At 44.5% G+C, this 18,246-nt stretch overlaps 1 protein-coding gene across 1 annotated transcript in view; it reads right to left on the bottom strand.

Annotated features, from left to right (window-relative positions):
• Nucleotides 1-18,246, bottom strand: part of LOC121530978 (protein unc-13 homolog B-like) — a 133,573-nt gene that overhangs the window by 64,047 nt on the left and 51,280 nt on the right. Inside the window, exons 6-13 of the mRNA XM_045226981.1 lie at nucleotides 17,697-17,702; nucleotides 15,710-15,778; nucleotides 13,989-14,208; nucleotides 12,457-12,684; nucleotides 7,788-7,929; nucleotides 7,329-7,498; nucleotides 2,160-2,275; nucleotides 90-253 (exon numbers count right to left, since the gene is read on the bottom strand). Coding sequence (XP_045082916.1) covers nucleotides 90-253; nucleotides 2,160-2,275; nucleotides 7,329-7,498; nucleotides 7,788-7,929; nucleotides 12,457-12,684; nucleotides 13,989-14,208; nucleotides 15,710-15,778; nucleotides 17,697-17,702 — 1,115 coding nt within the window. The remainder of the gene's footprint in view (nucleotides 1-89; nucleotides 254-2,159; nucleotides 2,276-7,328; nucleotides 7,499-7,787; nucleotides 7,930-12,456; nucleotides 12,685-13,988; nucleotides 14,209-15,709; nucleotides 15,779-17,696; nucleotides 17,703-18,246) is intronic.

The raw sequence follows: 18,246 nt of genomic DNA, 5'->3' as shown, positions 1-18,246 counted from the left end.
GGGTAAGATTGGAATACCCCTGTAGTAGAGGATTGGAAGATTGAAAATAAACTGTGCACACACACACACTGAGTTCCCAGCAGACTTACGTCATGGCCTGGTAGATGGACTCGATGCCGTAGCGCATGGCGAATTCATCTACGATATCCTGCTGCACCTCATCAAAGTAGACCTTCCACGCATCGTCTCCACAGGCAACAGGCACCTTCACTACCCCCTGACCCACCACGTCAGTAGAGTAATGGAACATGTTCTAGAGGAGAGAGGCAAACATGTTTTGTATCTGTTTCTATGCGTTGTGTAGTCAGTTTGTGTGTGTGTGTGTGTGTGTGTGTGTGTGTACGTGTATGTTACCTCGTACAGGCTGGTGTACTGAGCGTGGTATAATATGTGTTACCTCGTGCAGGCTGGTGTACTGAGCGTGGTATAATATGTGTTACCTCGTACCGGCTGGTGTACTGAGCGTGGTATAATATGTGTTACCTCGTACAGGCTGGTGTACTGAGCGTGGTATAATATGTGTTACCTCGTGCAGGCTGGTGTACTGAGCGTGGTATAATATGTGTTACCTCGTGCAGGCTGGTGTACTGAGCGTGGTATAATATGTGTTACCTCGTACAGGCTGGTGTACTGAGCGTGGTATAATATGTGTTACCTCGTACAGGCTGGTGTACTGAGCGTGGTATAATATGTGTTACCTCGTACAGGCTGGTGTACTGAGCGTGGTATAATATGTGTTACCTCGTGCAGGCTGGTGTACTGAGTGTGGTATAATATGTGTTACCTCGTGCAGGCTGGTGTACTGAGCGTGGTATAATATGTGTTACCTCGTACAGGCTGGTGTACTGAGCGTGGTATAATATGTGTTACCTCGTACAGGCTGGTGTACTGAGCGTGGTATAATATGTGTTACCTCGTGCAGGCTGGTGTACTGAGCGTGGTATAATATGTGTTACCCTCGTACAGGCTGGGTACTGAGCGTGGTATAATATGCGTACCTCGTGCAGGTTGGTGTACTGAGCGTGGTATAATATGCGTTACCTCGTACAGGCTGGTGTACTGAGCGTGGTATAATATGTGTTACCTCATGCAGGCTGGTGTACTGAGCGTGGTATAATATGCGTTACCTCGTGCAGGCTGGTGTACTGAGCGTGGTATAATATGTGTTACCTCGTGCAGGTTGGTGTACTGAGCGTGGTATAATATGTGTTACCTCGTACAGGCTGGTGTACTGAGCGTGGTATAATATGTGTTACCTCGTACAGGCTGGTGTACTGAGCGTGGTATAATATGCGTTACCTCGTGCAGGCTGGTGTACTGAGCGTGGTATAATATGCGTTACCTCGTGCAGGCTGGTGTACTGAGCGTGGTATAATATGTGTTACCTCGTACAGGCTGGTGTACTGAGCGTGGTATAATATGCGTTACCTCGTGCAGGCTGGTGTACTGAGCGTGGTATAATATGTGTTACCTCGTACAGGCTGGTGTACTGAGCGTGGTATAATATGCGTTACCTCGTACAGGCTGGTGTACTGAGCGTGGTATAATATGTGTTACCTCGTACAGGCTGGTGTACTGAGCGTGGTATAATATGCATTACCTCGTACAGGCTGGTGTACTGAGCGTGGTATAATATGCGCTACCTCGTACAGGCTAGTGTACGAGCGTGGTATAATATGTGTTACCTCGTGCAGGCTGGTGTACTGAGCGTGGTATAATATGTGTTACCTCGTGCAGGCTGGGTGTACTGAGCGTGGTATAATATGTGTTACCCCGTACAGGCTGGTGTACTGAGCGTGGTATAATATGCGTTACCTCGTGCAGGCTGGTGTACTGAGCGTGGTATAATATGTGTTACCTCGTGCAGGCTGGTGTACTGAGCGTGGTATAATATGTGTTACCTCGTACAGGCTGGTGTACTGAGCGTGGTATAATATGTGTTACCTCGTGCAGGCTGGTGTACTGAGCGTGGTATAATATGCGTTACCTCGTGCAGGCTGGTGTACTGAGCGTGGTATAATATGTGTTACCTCGTGCAGGCTGGTGTACTGAGCGTGGTATAATATGTGTTACCTCGTGCAGGCTGGTGTACTGAGCGTGGTATAATATGTGTTACCTCGTGCAGGCTGGTGTACTGAGCGTGGTATAATATGTGTTACCTCGTGCAGGCTGGTGTACTGAGCGTGGTACGGCGCTACTTTCTCCTCCCCTTCAATCTCCACACTGATCTGTAACCTGATGGCCCCAGACACTGCTGACTTATCAGTCCTCTTCTCTGTAGGGAGAGACACACAGATACACACTGTCAGACAGACAGACAGACATACAGAGACACACATCGTCAGAGACAGACAGACAGACAGACAGACCGACCCAAAAGAGGGGAAGAATCGAGAGGCAGAACATACGGCTATGCAATGACACAATCAAATGCATACAAACAATCAAAGCCAGACAGTTAGGCAGTCCACGGTTAAAACTGATTGGTTTGGTGCTCTTTAGCAGTCTTTTTCCTAGACAGTTAACAGAAACCTCCCTCCGGCTCTTCCATCTATCTTTCCCTTCCTCCCTCCTCACTGAGCCAGTCAGCCAGTCAGGGCAGATGCTGCTGAATATTTATCAGTGGAGACGCCGCTACTGGTTCCCCTCAGATTCTAAAATATGTGAAATGGCTGCTGCTGCCAATCAGAGCACTCTGTCTGGTCTCAGCTCATGAATATTAATGAGGCAAGGAGGAACACAGAGTGAATGACCTGTCGTTAGGGACAAATCTTTATGAGAGAGAGGAGAGAGAGAGCGCGAGAGTGGGGGGGAAGGGGGGAGGGAGAGAGAGAGGGGGGAGAAAGAGAGAGATGGGGAGAGAGAGGGAGAGGGAGAAAGAGAGAGATGGGGAGAGAGAGAGAGAGAGAGAGAGAGAGAGAGAGAGAGAGAGAGAGAGAGAGAGAGAGAGAGAGAGAGAGGGAGAGGGAGAAAGAGAGAGATGGGGGAGAGAGGAGAGAGAGAGCGAGAGTGGGGGGAGAGGGGGGAGAAAGAGAGAGATGGGGAGAGAGAGGGAGAGAGAGAGAGTTTTTGACCTCATGAAAAAACACACAGCCTCACTCTCTTCAAATAATTATTATATACAATGCTTTTAAAATGTATATTGTCTGTATAAAACAACAAAAAGCTCAAAGTGGACAGTGGCCTAGCTAAGTATATAATCTATCCATCATTGTGATGTTATTAGACAACGTCAAGTGTTCCTGCTGCTAGTATGTGGTTAAAGAAGACAGACAAACACTTTCTTAAAGTGCAACTGACAGCGTTTTAACTACTTTGTAGACTTGAAACAAACAGACAATCATAATATCAGTCAAAAATATCAAATTCCCAGTTTATGCTACAAAACCAACTTCATGAGAGGTTTAAAAAAAAAAAAGGTTATATTTGACTCAAGGTTCTATAACGTACACTAAGGCATTGTTGGCAGAATAGATGGATACAGTTCAATGCATGATTAATATAATTCACCAATACATTTGTTGGTAGTCCCAAAAATATTGCTATCAGGTTGTAAATCACAGCTGGCCTGGTAAATGTTTTGCTGCCTCCATTCAGGATGCACTGTTTCAGTTTCAATGACTAAATATTTTGGACAAAAACGGACGAATGTAACTAAGGCTGGGAATGTCAATACAATCAAACTAGCAAGGGCAACGATCACAAGTCAGTCATAACGTGGCTAATAGGCTAGCGTATCTATTTATGTAGCAAGCTAAAAACATGGAGCCTAACATTAGCTAGATAGCTAGCTAGCTGCTAGGAGGATGTCATGTCATTGGAGGAGTGACTGACTTTTTCCCCTCATATCATTTTTCAGTGGCTATACACAGCTAGAGATGTCTGTGTCATTTGGTTAGCTAGCAAGAACCCGAACGACTTATCCAGTTAGCATATCGCTTGCGTTCGCAAATCTACTCCGATTTCAGAGCACTCTCATCTGAGTGCACCAGAGCGTAGAATAACTGATGAATTTACGAACGCGCAACACCCGCTGAATATGACCGGTGTCAGTAAACGTAGGCAAAAAAACAAGTAATAGTTAGTCAAGAACGCTCTAGATAACATGTAAACAACTTAGCTAACCAGCTCTGCTACTGTGAGTAAAATGGTCAGAGTGAGGTGTTCTCTCATTTGTCTCTGGAAGTAGCTAGCTAGCGAGCTAGCCAACTTTAGCCACAGTTAACTTGGGTGCTTGGTTGCAGAAGGAAGAGTAGGCTACAATTCCCCATCGTTTATCATTGCAGTTTTGATGGCTAACTAGCTGAAAAAGTTTGAGAGGGTTTATCTAACGTACCTTCATTAGATTTTTAGCTCATTGTGCTCTGGCTAGCATTAGTTGTTGATATTGTTGTTGTTGATGTGCATCACTGAGGGAGAGAGAACCTACCTTTTCATGTTTGTTTGATCATAGGACTGGAATGTCCCCAAATGTAAGAGGACTCCCGTGGTATTGACATAATTGCAGAAATCCATTCAGGTGTATTTTGTGGCTTTTGGCGAATGCGTTCTAATTGTCTAAAGTCGCGCTGTTGCAACTGCCTGTAAACACACAGTCCAGTTCAAAGTGAATGATGGCAGCTCTGTGTGGCAAATGGCTTTTTTATTTTTTATTTTTTTTATTGGGTCAGCTTAATATTGCAGATAGATTGTAACTTCCATCAATGTAATTGTCTGCATCACTTCCAATCCCCCTTGTTTATATATATATATATATATATATATATATATATATATATATATATATATATACACACAGTGGGGAGAACAAGTATTTGATACACTGCCGATTTTGCAGGTTTTCCTACTTGCAAAGCATGTAGAGGTCTGTAATTTTATCATAGGTACACATCAACTGTGAGAGACAAAAATCCAGAAAATCACATTGTATGATTTTTAAGTAATTAATTTTACATTTTATTGCATGACATAAGTATTTGATCACCTACCAACCAGTAAGAATTCTGGCTCTCACAGACCTGTTAGTTTTTCTTTAAGAAGCCCTCCTGTTCTCCACTCATTACCAGTATTAACTGCACCTGTTTGAACTCGTTACCTGTATAAAAGACACCTGTCCACACACTCAATCAAACAGACTCCAACCTCTCCACAATGGCCAAGACCAGAGAGCTGTGTAAGGATACAGGGATACAATTGTAGACCTGCACAAGGCTGGGATGGGCTACAGGACAATAAGCAAGCAGCTTGGTGAGAAGGCAACAACTGTTGGCGCAATTATTAGAAAAATGGAAGAAGTTCAAGATGACGGTCAATCACCTCGGTCTGGGGCTCCATGCAAGATCTCACCTCGTGGGGCATCAATGATCATGAAGAAGGTGAGGATCAGCCCAGAACTACACGGCAGGACCTGGTCAATGACCGGAAGAGAGCTGGGACCACAGTCTCAAAGAAAACCATTAGTGAACACACTACGCCGTCATGGATTAAAATCCTGCAGCGCACGCAAGGTCCCCCTGCTCAAGCCAGCGCATGTCCGGGCCCGTCTGAAGTTTGCCAATGACCATCTGGATGATCCAGAGGAGGAATGGGAGAAGGTCATGTGGTCTGATGAGACAAAAATAGAGCTTTTTGGTCTAAATTCCACTCGCCGTGTTTGGAGGAAGAAGAAGGATGAGTACAAGAACACCATCCCAACCGTGAAGCATGGAGGTGGAAACATCATTCTTTGGGGATGCTTTTCTGCAAAGGGGACAGGACGACTGCACCGTATTGAGGGGAGGATGGATGGGGCCATGTATCGTGAGATCTTGGCCAACAACCTCCTCAGTAAGAGCATTGAAGATGGGTCGTGGCTGGGTCTTCCAGCATGACAACGACCCGAAACACACAGCCAGGGTAACTAAGGAGTGGCTCCGTAAGAAGCATTTCAAGCTCCTGGAGTGGCCTAGCCAGTCTCCAGACCTGAACCCAATAGAAAATCTTTGGAGGGAGCTGAAAGTCCGTATTGCCCAGCGACAGCCCCGAAACCTGAAGGATCTGGAGAAGGTCTGTATGGAGGAGTGAGCCAAAATCACTGCTGCAGTGTGTGCAAACCTGGTCAAGACCTACAGGAAACGTATTTGCAAACAAAGGTTTCTGTACCAAATATTAAGTTCTGCTTTTCTGATGTATCACATAGTTATGTCATGCAATAAAATGCAAATTAATTTCTTAAAATCATACAATGTGATTTTCTGGATTTTTGTTTTAGATTCCGTCTCTCACAGTTGAAGTGTACCATGATAAAAATTACAGACCTCTACATGCTTTGTAAGTAGGAAAACCTGCAAAATCAGCAGTGTATCAAATACTTGTTCTCCCCACTGTATATATATACATACATATATATACATACATACATACACTTAAAAATAATAATAATAATATATATATATATATATATATATTCCCCTTTATTACTTTCCAACCCCGCCAGCCTTTCCCCACTTGGAGTAAATTAGAGAACAACAACGCCTAGGCCTCTCCTTCCAGCCCATACCCACTCTCAACATTTTATGGACACAGTCAATTTTACAGTAATTACATTTAGTTTGTTCTTTCTATTGTGCAACGGTGACTCAGGTCCTGGACGAGACAGATGTTTTTATTCGGTTTTATTTACTGCAGTGTCTATTAATTGTCCAAATGTACGGCCGCTTTCCCACTCCATATTGCTAAAGAATTTTCACAAATGCCTTAGTATACATAATTCCCAAACGTTCTAAGAATTTACGAAAGCGTGAAATTAACCATATCTAAGTGCTCGCTTGTCAGAAAATGTTTTTTTTTAAGTGTCATATTCTTCCTGGGGGTGTATACAAACAGATTTGAATAAGATTTATTGTTGCTAAAATGTTGTCAGTTCCACTTTAAATAGAGAAGGCAGAGTTCTCTAGTAGAGAATGGTTTTACAGTGCTGGCTCTTTGATGTCATACTGGGCTGACAGCTTATTGTTTATTATATGATAAATATATATGATATATTATATATAACAAGAAGACTGGGGGTATTGGGTCTACTGTCATTGGCTGGGAAGAGCAGTAAGTGTGGTTGAGCATGCACCACACACACACACACACACACACACACACGCACGCACACACACACGTGCACACCCGCACAAAGACAGACACACACACAACCCCCCTCCAAAAAACACACAGACACACACATGCACCACACACACACACACACACACACACACACAGACACACACAAAGACAGACACACACACAAACCCCCCTCCAAAAAACACACAGAGTGGTAGGTACTGTATGTGACTCCGTACCCAGGTTGTACCAGACGTCCATCTCTCCGCTGAGTGTTCTGACCTCGATGATGCTCTGACCCAGGAAGTCATCTGACTCCCTCTTCAGACGCTGTTTCACCCTGGACTTGATGTCATCGTCCTCGTCCCAAACACGCAGCTTGATACGGTCCGACGTGTTGTGGCACTCACTAAAGAGGAGCAGGGACAGGGAAGATTACGGTTAATTTAACTGTTAAGTATCTTTATTCATACTGTACATTAACAACTGGCAATTTATGACTAAACCTTCACTGATATCTAGGCACATAGGAGGAGAAGGGAGAGAGAGGAGGAGGAGGAGAAGGTGGAGAAGGAGGAGGAGGAGAAGGAGGAGAAGGAGGAGAGAGTGAGTGAAGAGGAGGAGGGAAGGGAGAATGTGAAGAGGAGGAAGAGGGTGAAGAAGAGGAGGATAAAGAGAGAAGGTATGAGAAGCCTTACAAGTTGAACTTCTCCTCCCAGACAGGGTTGAGGTTTCCGTAGATGGTCTTGGTCCTCTTCTTGGTCTTCCCCACCTGGATGGTCACGTAGGGGTCACTGGAACCTGTCCTGTCTTTAGCCTGGAGACCCTGAGCACTGAGGACTAACAGAAACACACACACACACACACACACAGACACGCACACGCACACAGACACACACACACACACACACGCACACACACACACACACACAAACACACACGCATATGAATATGCACACACACGCACACACACGCACAGGCACACACACGCACAAACACACACACAAACACGTTATTTCACGTAAGCATAGATTCAATTTGATGAAAAGGCAATGACAGACGTAGAGGTCCATGAAGATACATACGCAGAATGTCACCTCACCATGTCACTTCACCATGTCACCTCACCATGTCACCTCACCATGTCACCTCACCATGTCACCCACCCATACACACCGTTCAGCAAAACCACAGCAGATTATTGAATGAGTCATCGTCACTGATGGGCTGGCTGATGTTATAAAACCATTTCTCACCAATTAGCTTTTAGTCCATGTCCAATTCCAATGAATACTCTTGTGTTTTGGTCATATGAATAAAATAAACATGATTAATAATACTATAATAATACTAATATTCTATTCTAGCTTCAATTGAGCATTCTATTGAAGGGAATATAACCACAGAGATTAATGCACAAAGCCCCCCCCTCCCTTTGCTGTTGGCATCCCGGCGGCCCGGGAGGTAAGAGGAGAAATGCTGTGAGCGGTAAAGCTCTGCCAGGTGTCTTTAAAGCCATGTTGATAACCATGGAATAAATGTGTTGCTAACCCTTTCAATTAGACCGATAAACAAACAACATTTAGACCGATAAACAACAAACAAACATGATTTCAGTAGCCTATCTGTGCAGTGATATCAAATCACTATGATGTTTTTTAGTCACACACCCTTTAGCAGATCTTTGATTCCCTCCCTCTTTGATTCCCTATCTAAGACCAAGCAGTAGCAGGCTTTGCTCAGCAGGCCAACACAAGAAACGGTTGCTAATTCAGCTGTGTAACTTCACTGCAACTAAAACTTGACAAACGATTACATTTGGGCCATCAAATGTTTATCAGGCAGTTGGTTGATCATCAGGCAGTTGGTTGATAAACACTTGATGGCCCAAAATGTTATAGATTGGAGAATAGTTGGTTATTATTATGGGTATCTGAGTATCAGCAAAGTCACTACAGGTGGTAAAGTTATGGGGTGTTACAGTCGCTTAGAGACCCGGTTAAAACGTTTTTTTTAATAATAGTGTAATATGTATTTAAATTAAACCACTAAATATATTCATCTATTTAAACTAAACCACTAACAACATTAATCTATTTAAACTAAACCACTAAATACATTAATCTATTTAAATTAAACCACTAAATACATTCATCTATTTAAACTAAACCACTAAATACATTAATCTATTTAAATTAAACCACTAAATATATTAATCTATTTATAATGGCGCCGGAGGAGGTGGCTGCCGTTTTACGGGCTCCTAACCAATTGTGCTATTGTGTGTTGTTTCGCGTTATTTGTAACTTATTTTGTACATAATGTTTCTGCCACCGTCTCTTATGACCGAAAATATCTTCTGGATATCAGGACCGCGATTACTCACCTCGTACTGGACAAAGATTTTTTCTTTAACGAGTCGGACGCGAAGGATTTACTTCAGACACCCGACAAGGCCCCTGTCATTCGCAGGAGAAAGAGACAGAGATATCGGGGACGTAGGTCGGGGTGCCTTCTAAGGATCCGACGGCGAGTGGATCATCTGCGTCTACCATCAGTCCTATTAGCCAACGTACAATCATTGGATAACAAAATAGACGAGCTACGATCACGAATATCCAACGGGACATTAAAAGCTGTAATATCTTATGTTTCACCGAGTCGTGGCTGAACGACGACATGGATAACATACAGCTGGTGGGGTTTACACTGCATTGGCAAGATAGAACAGCCACCTCCGGGAAGACAAGGGGTGGCGTTCTGTGTCTATTTGTAAACAACAGCTGGTGCACAAAATCGAATATTAAGGAAGTCTCGAGGTATTACTCTCCTGAGGTTGAGTATATCACGATAAGCTGTAGAACACACTATTTACCAAGAGAGTTTTCATCTATATTTTTCGTAGCTGTCTATTTACCATCACAAACCGATGCTGGCACTGAGACCGCACTCAATTAGCTGTATAAGGCCATAAGCAAAACAGGAAAACGCTCATCCAGAGGCTGCGCTCCTAGTGGCCGGGGACTTTAATGCAGGGAAACTTACATGGCCTACTGTATGTTATCTGGCAATGTTCCATGCCATAGGCCGTAGGCTTGTTCATTTAGCTGAAAATATATGCTTATAAGTCCCGTGCCATTATTTTATATTATATGATTTTATAGTAAGAAGAAGTATAATTGAACTCAGCTGAATAAAATAGAAAGGATATTTTTCCCCATTCTGGAGCGAGTGCGCATATGAAGTGGCTACTGTATGTTGTAAAAGTGATCATTTGAAACAGATCCTATAAACTAGATTTAGAGTTATTTGGCAACTTTAGTTGTGAATGATACAAACCTTATAATCCAAACATATATGGGCTGCATGATGCGACTACAGGCTATTGAGTTGAGAAAGTCGCAAAAAAAAGCTTGCTCTCGGTTCCTTGCCTCAGGCTGCACAGCTGTTCTCTCATCAAATGATCACATTTTAAACCCATCAGACTATTCTCAATGTAATCTTGTCTTTACTAATATGTAAAATTAGTTTAGATTTAGAATGGCCCATTAATAAAAAAATTGACAGGATCAGGGGCAGGGGAAAAAATACATGTCATCAGTATGTACTCGAATAGCGAATGGAGGCTGCGTGCTTTCCCGCTAGTCCGTTTTTCAATGATGCCGGGTTGATGATGATAATGATGCTACTTCGATTTTATAGCGGAGCCTGTGCTTAATATGAGCAGCTGAGAAATAAATATAAGAACACTTATTTCACTCCACGCGTCAACCACTGTTCTGGAACATCAATAGTAACCTGTTTTTGCAACGAAACATACACTATATATACAAAAGTATGTGGACACCCCTTCAAATGAGTGGATTCGGCAATTTCAGCCACACCCGCTGCTGACAGGTGTATAAAATCGAGTACACAGCCATGCAATCTCCATAGACAAACATTGGCAGTAGAATGGCCCTGACTGAAGAGCTCAGTGACTTTCAATGTGGCACCTTTCCAACTAGTCAGTTCCTCAAATGTCTGCCCTGCTAGAGCTTCCCCGGTCAACTGTAAGTGCTGTTATTGTGAAATGGAAATGTTTAGGAGCAACAACGGCTCAGCCACAAAGTGGTAGGCCACACAAGCTCACCGAACGGGACTGCAGAGTGCCGAAGCGTGCAGTGCGTAAAAATCATCTGTCCTCGGTTGCAACACTCACTACTGAGTTCCAAACTGCCACTGGAAGCAACATCAGCACAAGAACTGTTCGTCTGGAGCTTCATGAAATGGGTTTCCATGGCCGAGCAGCCGCACACAAGCCTAAGATCACTATGCGCAATGCTAAGCGTCTGCAGGAGTAGTGTAAAGCTCGCCGCCATTGGACTCTGGAGCAGTGGAAACGTGTTCTCTGGAGTGATGACTCATGCTTCACCATCTGGCAGTCCGACGGACGAATCTGGGTTTGACGGTGCCAGGAGAACGCTACCTGCCCGAATGCATAGTGCCAACTGTAAAGTTTGGTAGAGGAGGAATAATGGTCTGGTGCTGTTTTTCATGGTTCGGACTAGGCCCCTTAGTTCCAGTGAAGGGAAATCTTAATGCTACAGCATACAATGACATTCTAGACGATTCTGTGCTTCCAACTTTGTGGCAACAGTTTGGGGAAGGCCCTTTCCTGTTTCAGCATGACAATGCCCCCATGCACAAAGCGAGGTCCATACAGAAATGGTTTGTCGAGATCGGTGTGGAAGAACTTAACTGGCCTGCACAGAGCCCTGACCTCAACCCCATCGAACACCTTTGGGATGAATTGGAACGCTGACTGCGAGCCAGGCCTAATCGACCAAAATCAGTGCCCGACCTCACTAATGCTCTTGTGCCTGAATGGAAGCAAGTCCCTGCAGCAATGTTCCAACATCTAGTGGAAAGCCTTCCCAGAAGAGTGGAGGCTGTTATAGCAGCAAAGGGGGGACCAACTCCATATTAATGCCCATGATTTTGGAATGAGATGTTCGATGAGCAGGTGTCCACATACTTTTGGTAATGTATTTCACTAAACTGTTGACAGCCGTTCTGCGGTGTGGTACAGTGTTGCAGTGCAGTGTGGTACAGTGTTGCAGTGCAGTGTGGTACAGTGTTGCAGTGCAGTGTGGTACAGTGTTGCAGTGCAGTGTGGTACAGTGTTGCAGTGCGGTGTGGTACAGTGTTGCAGTGCGGTGTGGTACAGTGTTGCAGTGCGGTGTGGTACAGTGTTGCAGTGCAGTGTGGTACAGTGTTGCAGTGCAGTGTGGTACAGTGTTGCAGTGCAGTGTGGTACAGTGTTGCAGTGCAGTGTGGTACAGTGTTGCAGTGCAGTGTGGTATAGTGTTGCTGTACAATACCTACCAGTGATGGTGATCTTGGCGGACCACTTGGAGGTTCCGTCTAACACGCTCTGTTTGATGGTCTTCATCTGCTGTGCATGGAGCAGCTTAGTGACACCGAACACAGCCCTGATCTCCTCAAAGATCTCCGGCTTGTTCCTCTCCCTGATCTTCATCCTGTCCTTCATAGCTGTGATGATGTGCTGGGTCCGGTCCTCTGCTCCCGTCTTAGAGCTCTTCTCAGCTGCCCCTGGAGAGAGGGGAGGAGAGAGGGGATGAGAGAGGGGAGGAGAGAGGGGAGGAGAGAGGGGAGGAGATGAGAGGGGGATTGGAAAGGAGAGGGAGAGTTACACTAGCAACAGTAATCAAAATTGTTAAATGGTTTTAAAAAACAATTCTAATAAATGCAACAGTTGGACAATATAATAATAATAATAATAATAATAATAATAATAATAATAATAATAATAATAATCTATGCCATTTAGCAGACGCTTTTATCCAAAGCAATTTACAATGGATGGAGATACTCCAAACTTTTAGAATTTTTGTAATCCATCAGATGATTATAGCACATAAAACATTTTACTGGCACGGACAAATAATTAATGGTTGTCAAATTTCACTTATTTTTTTCATAGAATGCACTCATATATACATTTTGTTATTGTATCCAGTATTCTTTTTATATTTTGTGTTCAAATAAAGAAAATGATATGTGCCTCATTTGCATAGATTCACCGGGTGTATTTGCATATATTAAGACATTAACATATAGGGGGGCTGCAACCACCAAACACTTTCCCCGTCTACCCTACCTGTACTCACCTGCTCTGTATAGACTGCTTCATTAATTACTGTTGTTGTCACATTCTGTTGCATAATTCAACACGTGTGTCAACAGCAGGATACCCTAGATTACACCTATCTAAACATACTTTACATTGTTTGCCAGATCAGACATAATATCACTATAATCCCAGTGTTCATTTTCGGAAGTTGCTTTCATTTCAGCGCAGCAAATTTGTAAACATTTAAACTGTATTAAATTAGAACTTTCTTAAATTTCACAAAAAAATGAAGTTATATTTCTTCTCTTTCGTGTGATGTAAGTTATGAGACAGTGTGTTAAATCCCAGACGAAGCTTTAGCGTTCTTATAGATTCAACGGAAAGACAATGTATTCCATTGAGCCCATTACAGCCATCACCGGGGTGTGTTTGACAGGTCATTACAAACATTTCACCAGTCGTAACGTTAACGGGAAAGAAACAACAGGCGAGAGTATGAAAGAGCCACAGGAGTAAAATGAAAGCAATCAATCCAGCGAGATTAATGTGCCAAGTGAATTTTGCAGCCCTCAAACACAGGAAATAGATGGCTGAAAAAGACAGATCCTCAGGAGGGCGGGGCATGCACGTTGCTAGTTTCACAAGACAAAATACAATTTAACGTCTTCTGCATTTCAACCTCCTCCTTCCTCCCATTTTTACTACCCCAATCTCTTTTTCCCCATGTCTCCTTTCCCCTTCCTCCTATTCCTCCTCTACTCACTCTGTAGACAGTCAGCGTTGAGCAGCTCCTGGCACTTCTCGTGAACTTTGACCCCACACTCAGCACACCTCATGCCCTGGCGGGCGATGCCCCACAGCAGCCCCTCACACTCGTAGCAGTAGGTGGGTGTGGAGGCGGTCCACACCTGGAAGGCATGGGGCGTGGTGCAGGAGATAGGGTAGATCAGAGCCTGCAGGGTCTTCTTATACACGTGGTTCTTCTGTAGGAGGGGAGGGGGAGAGAGAGAGAGAGAGAGAGAGAGGGAGAAGGATGAAATAAATAGAAGAGTGGAGGAATGGGGAGAGGGGGTGAGAGAGGTAGAGGGACAGAGAGAAAGATAGATAGGAAGGGGGAGAGAGGTAGAGAAGAACAGAAAATTTTTGAAATAAGGAGAAATATCAAGGTTGAAAGGGAGGGGAACAGATAGGGAGAGAGAGAGAGAGAGAGACAGAGAGAGAGAGAGAGAGAGAGAGAGGGAGAGAGAGAGAGAGGGAGATCGAGAGAGAGACAGAGACAGAGACAGAAACAGAGAGAGAGGCAGAGAGAGAGAGAGAGAGAGAGAGGGAGAGAGGGAGAGACAGAGACAGAGAGAGAAACAGAGGGAGAAACAGAGAGAGGAACAGAGAGAGGAACAGAGAGGGGAACAGAGAGGGGAACAGAGAGAGAAACAGAGAGGGAAACAGAGAGAGAAACAGAGTGGAAAACAGAGAGAGAAACAGAGAGAGAAACAGAGTGGAAAACAGAGAGAGAAACAGAGAGAGAAACAGAGTGGAAAACAGAGAGAGAAACAGAGAGAGACACAGAGTGGAAAACAGAGAGAGAAACAGAGAGAGACACAGAGAGAGAAACAGAGAGGGAAACAGAGAGAGACAGAGAGAGACACAGAGAGAGACACAGAGAGAGACACAGAGGGAAACAGAGAGGGAAACAGAGAGGGAAACAGAGAGGGAAACAGAGAGGGAAACAGAGCGGGAAACAGAGCGGGAAACAGAGAGGGAAACAAAGTGGGAAACAGAGAGGGAAACAGAGAGGGAAACAGAGAGGGAAACAGACTATGTTTAGTCAGGTGCAGTATTTAGGTGTCAGTGATAGTGGGTAATGCAGAGCAGAGTCGAGGTGCACACAGAACCCTCTATTGTTTGTTTGGTTAGAACTGGAATGTTACAAAATATATGAGTCACCATCAGTCATCAGGAGAAGCAAGGTGAGGAGATGAGAGGAAGTTCTTCTCAGAATGTGACAGGAATATGGGGTCAGGGAGAGAGGTAGGGGGAGGGAGAGAGGTATGGAGAGGGAGAGAGGAAGAGGGGGAGGGAGAGGTAGGGAGAGGGGGAGAGGTAGGGAGAGAGGTAGGGAGCAGTAGGGAGAGGGGTAGGGAGAGGGGGAGAGGTAGGGAGAGAGGGAGAGGTAGGGAGAGAGGGGGAGGGGGAGAGGGGGAGAGGTAGGGAGAGAGGGAGAGGTAGGGAGAGGGGCATAAGGGAGAGGGAGAGAGGAAGAGAGAGAGAAAGAAAGAGGGAGAGTACTCTACCAGGGAAAGCCACACTATGCTATTTATAAACTCACACCTCACACAGGACAGCACTTCACACAAGATGACCAAGGAAAGGTCAGACTGAATAGATTAACAAGTGGTGAACGGTGTGTGTGTGTGTGTGTGTGTGTGTGTGTGTGTGTGTGTGTGTGTGTGTGTGTGTGTGTGTGTATGTGTGTGTCTCTCTCACCAGCTCCTGGTCCTTAAGGGACGTCTTTGTAGCCATAGAGAGCCCAGCCTTCCTGGCCTGCAACATGGACTGAGAGAGAGAAGAGAGCGGGAGAGAGAAGAGAGAGGGAGAGAGAAGAGAGAGAGCGAGAGAGAGAAGAGAGAGAGAAGCGAGAGAGAAGCGAGAGAGGATTGAGGACAGAAGAGAGGTTTATTATGTACTAATACAATAACATTTACATTTACATTTTAGTCATTTAGCAGACGCTCTTATCCAGAGCGACTTACAGTTAGTGAATACATATATTTAAAAAAAATTATACTGGCCCCCCGTGGGAATCGAACCCACAACCCTGGCGTTGCAAACGCCATGCTCTATCAACTGAGCTACATCCCTGCCGGCCATTCCCTCCCCTACCCTGGACAATGCTGGGCCAATTGTGCGCCGCCCATGAGTCTCCCGGTCGCGGCCGGCTGCGACAGAGCCTGGATTCGAACCAGGATCTCTAGTGGCACAGTTAGCACTGCGATGCAGTGCCTTAGACCACTGCACCACTCAATAACTGTGGCTTTAGTTCACACAGATATGTAATATTTTAATTCTGAAGGTTGGTTAAATGTTTTGGATACACTGTCAAATAGGAAGCCTAATTTTAATGGGGGTAAGGGACGGGATGTTATCTGCACACCTTCACTTGTGAAAGCAGGTGGAGGTGTTCTTCTTCTGCAAATGTGTGTACAGGGGATAATGTTTCTTATCCTGGGTACCAGTCTGTTATCATTCCACTCCTTTGTATGCCACGGAGTACATGAAGTGGAATGTAAGCAAAACAGGTTCTGGATTTCAGGCTAAATGTTTCTATGGGTCAGGATAGAGCCTGTTGTGTATATGACTCAGACTGTAGTTGTCTAAGGACAGATCATCAACATGTTAGCAGTTCTTCGCGCTTAGCGGTGCTCTGATATGTCCCTGTGTGTCTGGTTCCCTCTCTCCTCCACAGTGGACTGTCTGACAAAACATGCTAAGAACCTGTCTGTCTGTCTGTCTGTCTGTCTGCTCCCTGCTAAACAAGCTAATCAATGTCGTCAGCTGTTTCCCACTATATGGCTAAAATGGCTGCTCTGGGGAGAGAAAAAAGACAAAGACTCCACTCTGCTTTTCGTTTTGTCACTGAGTGCTACAGCATATGAAAGCCTGTGCGTTCGTTTTGTCACTGAGTGCTACAGCATATGAAAGCCTGTGCGTTCGTTTTGTCACTGAGTGCTACAGCATATGAAAGCCTGTGCGTTCGTTTTGTCACTGAGTGCTACAGCATATGAAAGCCTGTGCGTTCGTTTTGTCACTGAGTGCTACAGCATAGGAAAGCCTGTGCGTTCGTTTTGTCACTGAGTGCTACAGCATAGGAAAGCCTGTGTGTTCGTTTTGTCACTGAGTGCTACAGCATAGGAAAGCCTGTGCGTTCGTTTTGTCACTGAGTGCTACAGCATAGGAAAGCCTGTGCGTTCGTTTTGTCACTGAGTGCTACAGCATAGGAAAGCCTGTGCGTTCGTTTTGTCACTGAGTGCTACAGCATAGGAAAGCCTGTGCGTTCGTTTTGTCACTGAGTGCTACAGCATAGGAAAGCCTGTGCGTTCGTTTTGTCACTGAGTGCTACAGCATAGGAAAGCCTGTGCGTTCGTTTTGTCACTGAGTGCTACAGCATAGGAAAGCCTGTGCGTGTGTGTGGGAGAAGAGATGGACAGGATTATAATGTGTGTCATGTGTACTTGTTGTGAAGTAGGTGTCAGACTAGCGTCGTACTGTAAAAACATGTGGGGTTTTTCCCCCTCCTGTTTTTGACAAGGGAAAGCAGGTCATTAAGGACCTTGTGGAGTGGAATAACACAGTGCCTAAACCACATAGCAGGCCTACAGTAGTGTCTCTATGGACTTAGTGTTGAGTTCAGAGTGAAGCCGTTGGTCACACATGCATGTTATCGGCTGTGTTGAGCTCACTGATATACACTTACCATCGCCTGGGAAGAGAGTGCAGGAGGAGAAAGAATGAGAAAGAAAAAAAAGGTTAGAGAATCAAAAGAAGACAGGTGTTCCTCAGAGAGCAGCTCTCCCACATCAAACATTCAACACTTAGAAACACTTCAAACACAGTCAGACTTCGCTCTGCTCTGAGACACTTGAGGAGAAGAAAGGTCAATGGATTTTCTTTAGTGACACGTACACTACCGGTCAAACATTATGGACACACCTACTCATCAAGGGTTTTTCTTTATTTTTACTATTTTCAACATTGTAGAATAATAATGAAGACATCAAAACTATGAAATAACATATATGGAATCATGTAGTAACCAAAAAAGTGTTAAACAAATCAAAATATATTTTATATTTGAGATTCTTCAAAGTAGCCACCCTTTGCCTTGATGACAGCTTTGCACACGGTTGGCATTCTCTCAACCGGCTTCATGAGGTAGTCACCTGGAATGTATTTCAATTAACAGGTGTGCCTTCTTATTTGTGGAATTTCTTTCCTTCTTATTGCATTTGAGCCAATCAGTTGTG

The sequence above is a fragment of the Coregonus clupeaformis genome, chromosome 18, assembly GCF_020615455.1.
Source record: "Coregonus clupeaformis isolate EN_2021a chromosome 18, ASM2061545v1, whole genome shotgun sequence".
Lineage (NCBI taxonomy): Eukaryota > Metazoa > Chordata > Actinopteri > Salmoniformes > Salmonidae > Coregonus > Coregonus clupeaformis.
Note: the sequence above shows the minus strand (reverse complement) of the source record. Positions and strands in the feature narration are given on the sequence as shown.